Genomic DNA, 3,532 nt, shown 5'->3' on the forward strand with positions numbered 1-3,532 from the left:
AGCACAAGTCCTATGAGGAGAGGCTGAGGGAGCCGGGGTTGTTTAGCCTGGAGAAGAGGAGGCTCAGGGGAGACCTCCTCACTCTCTACAACTCCCTGAAAGGAGGTCATAGCCAGGTGGGGGTTGGTCTCTTCTCCCAGGCAGCTCTCAGTAAGACAAGAGGGCATGGTCTTAAGCTCTGCCAGGGGAGGTTCAGGTCAGATATTAGGAAGACATTCTTTACAGAGAGGGTAATGAGGCATTGGAATGGGCTGGCCAGGCAAGTGGTGGATTCTCCATCCCTGGAGGTTTCTCAGATAAGACTGGAGGTGGCACTCAGTGCCATGGTCTAGTAACCACGGCGGTAGTGGATCAAGGGTTGGACTTGATGATCTCAGAGGTCCCTTCCAACCCAGCTGATTCTACGATTCTGTGATTCTATGAAAAGGCCCTCTGGAATTTAAAACTGGACTTCATCTCATTGTTTTGTATTTGAATCCCCTTGTTCGTATGCACGCAACTCAGGAATTTGGGTGAAGTTGAATGTTTTATTGAAGAAAAATTTTAATCTATTAATATCTATCTATCTATGTATCTATCTTTGTATCTATGTACCTATCTTATAACCTATCTATCTATAGCGTATGTACCTATCTTATAACCTATCTAATCTATCTATAGCCTACTGTGTCTGGGCCAACTGTGCTCAACCTGTGAACGAGCCGAAGCCCTAAGGTGTCATTCGGGGACTCACAGGCTGGTCACAGGAATGAGCGGGTAAGCCCAGTCTGGCAGGGTGCGCCTGGGGCAGCCCAATGGCTGAGGCGCCGTCCCTGCAGCCACGGTGCCTCCCTGTGCCGCGCTCTGAGCCGGGCGCCGCTGAGGCTCAGCACGGTCACCTCCAGGCAGCTGCCTGGCGCTGTGAGCCCGGCGCTGCTGCTCCCGCTCTGGTGGGACGCGGGTGCCAAGGAACAGCCTGCGCACAGCCCGGAGCACCCTGCCGAGCAGGGAGCGTGGCTGGCGTCGCGCCGGGCCGTCAGTAGCCGAGGCAGAAGGTGGTGCGTGGCCAAGGGGCTGTGCGGGCAACAGGCAAGCTCCTGCCTGCGGCGCCGGCGCCCAGGGCTCTTGCCAGGGCAGAGCGGGCAGTGCGTAGGTAGTGCTGGCGTCGAAATAGGCTTCGAGCCACTCCAGCACCTTCTGCTGGCTGGAGATGGCCTCCAGTCCCTCCAGGCCTGTCAGCTCTGGGTTTGCCTGGCGGATGAGAAAGGAGAGAGGGACATTTGTTGAGGAGATCTCCCTCAAGGTGAGGAGGAAGAACTTCTTGACGCTGAGGGTGGCAGAGCACTGGCACAGGCTTCCCAGGAAGGGGCTACAATCTCCGTCTCTGGAGGCATTCCAAAGCTCCCCGGACTCATTGCTGTGTGAGCTGCCTCGGGTGAGCCTGGCTTGGCAGGGAGGTTGGAGTGGATGATCTCCAGAGGGCCCTTGCAAGCCTAAGGATTCTGGGATCGGGTGCTTTGTCAAGGTCTCCCGGTTCCCCCCAACAAATGCGTGCCGGGCAGCCGGCAGCAGGAGCTGCTGGGACAGGGCTGTGGGAGATGGTGGGGCTGCAGCAGTGCAGTGCAGCGGCTGGCCCCAGGAGAGGGAGGCTCACCCCCCTGTCCTGTCTGATGCCATCCCCTCCCATCCTTGGCATTTACCTCCCCGGCTCTGCCATCAAGCCATGGCAGGGAGGCCAGATGGTCGTGGCCCTTCTGCTCCGGGAGCTCCTCCTCCTCCAGGCAGTGCTGCTGCCATGGCAGGGTGGCTTTGTTCCAGGAAGCCCTGAGCTTGGGGCGGGCCTGGCCGCTGGTCTCCAGCCCCTGCGCAGGCTCCGTCTTGCTTGGCACGATGGTTGGGTGGCTGCCGGTGCCCTGCAAGCTCTGTTGGCCGGGGAGCGCTGGCAGGCTGTCGCCATGAAGGGACGAGGCCCGGCCCAGGCTCTCCGCAGGCGCTGCGTGGGGCTGGGTGTTGCTCACCTGCGGGAAGGAAAGGGAGGAGGTGCTATGGCATGGAGGCAGCTGCCTTGGCACAGCATGCCCCAATGCCAGCAAGCCCTGTGCCGGCCCTGTCCCACCGGCAGCCTCTCCCTCCTGCCCCATCCCTCACTTGGCGCCCTGTCTCCAGGCTCTCCTTGCGCAGCTGAGAATTTGCCTTCTCGGCAAGGTTCTCCATCACTGTCTTTGGCATTCTCTGGCAGAGACGTGCCAAAGTGCCCAGGGGAGATGCTGCCTCCTGCGGGAGCTGCTCTCCTGGCACTGGGCACCCCAACGTTCCTCCAATCCCCCCACATCCAGGGGGGCTGGCCGCCGTGTCACAGTGGTCTCCAGGCACAAGGCAGCCCTGCGTCACAAAGCCCCGACAGCTCACCCCACGCCCTGCTGCTGCTGCAGGCCTTCCACAGCAGAGACGAGAAACTTTAGAAAAACCTTAGAGGCCTTCATCCTTAGAGCTTCACCAGCTAGAAGAACTCGAAGAAAGAGAGGTCTTAGACCTGCAGTAGCTTTTGCCTGCTCAGAGGAAATAAAAACTATCCTCTGAAATTTCAAGCTGGACTATGTCTCCCCTTTTTGTCTTTGAATCCCTTTCTTGTATGCACGCAAGTGTCCTGCTTCCGGCCATGAAAGGCTTAGTTTTTTTCCATTAGCCATGAAGTGGTGCGGTTGAGGAGACGTGGCCGTAGCCTAATGTAGTTTGGTACCCCCTGGCATCGTTGCCAGTGCTGGTGGCAAGTGACTCGCTGACTTCCAAGAAGAAGGACATGGCTTCTGGTCGAAAAGGCGAGGGAAGACATCCAGCAGTGTTCAGTGAAACCCTGGGTCGGCAGGGAGCATTTTTGCACAGGAATCACTCTCCCCTTTGTATGCTTTTGTCTAAATTATTGTCACTGTTCTGGTTTGTTTTCTTCTCTCCTTCCACTGCTGTTTCCAGGAAATTCTTCTTCTCCCACTCCATAATCTTCACATTTTGTGCCCCAGTTTTGAAATCAATCCCGCTGCGGGGGGAAAGGGGGAGGAGAAAGGTGAGTGCGAGAGCAGGAGTTTGACTCCGTGATCCTTCTGCACTCCTCATTCCAACTCAGCTTATTCTGTGATTCTGTGGAAGAGGGAGAAGGAAGGATGGAACTTCTGACTATTAATTTCCTTTTTTTTTTGTTTTATATCACAATGTTATATTTTTTAAGTGTTTTTTTACTGTATGCTTGATGTATGCCCATGAAAACACAGTTCTTTTTTCTATATTCTGTTTTTCTGAAGTGTTCGATAGTTGATTGCTGCATCAGAACTCTTGTGTGTTTTCATAACCTTGTGATTGGTGTCTGTGTCTGCGTTATGCCATCTGTGACCCTTCTTTGTTTTTTATTTTCTCTCATTTTTTTTTCTTTGCCATCTGGGAAAAGAGGGTCATACTGCTGACAGCTTTGATTCTGCCAGCACTTGAGAAGGAAAAATTCCTCTTCTACTTCCCTAGTGCCGTGATGTCATCTGAAGGGTGTAAGAGAGTGTCATATGCT

General features: G+C 55.0%; 1 protein-coding gene across 1 annotated transcript; it reads right to left on the reverse strand.

Moving 5' to 3' along the window:
• Positions 1-874: 874 nt before the first annotated feature.
• On the reverse strand, positions 875-2,781 carry LOC113970756. The gene is made up of 5 exons (XM_027690002.1): positions 2,720-2,781; positions 2,128-2,413; positions 1,680-1,997; positions 986-1,230; positions 875-926 (listed from the first exon to the last, which is right to left on the reverse strand). The coding sequence occupies exons 1-5, from the start codon at positions 2,779-2,781 to the stop codon at positions 875-877; spliced, it is 963 nt and encodes a 320-aa protein (XP_027545803.1).
• Between the last annotated feature and the right edge of the window lie 751 nt (positions 2,782-3,532).

The sequence above is a fragment of the Neopelma chrysocephalum genome, unplaced genomic scaffold (assembly GCF_003984885.1).
Source record: "Neopelma chrysocephalum unplaced genomic scaffold, ASM398488v2 Primary Assembly neopelma1_79, whole genome shotgun sequence".
NCBI classification, from domain to species: domain Eukaryota; kingdom Metazoa; phylum Chordata; class Aves; order Passeriformes; family Pipridae; genus Neopelma; species Neopelma chrysocephalum.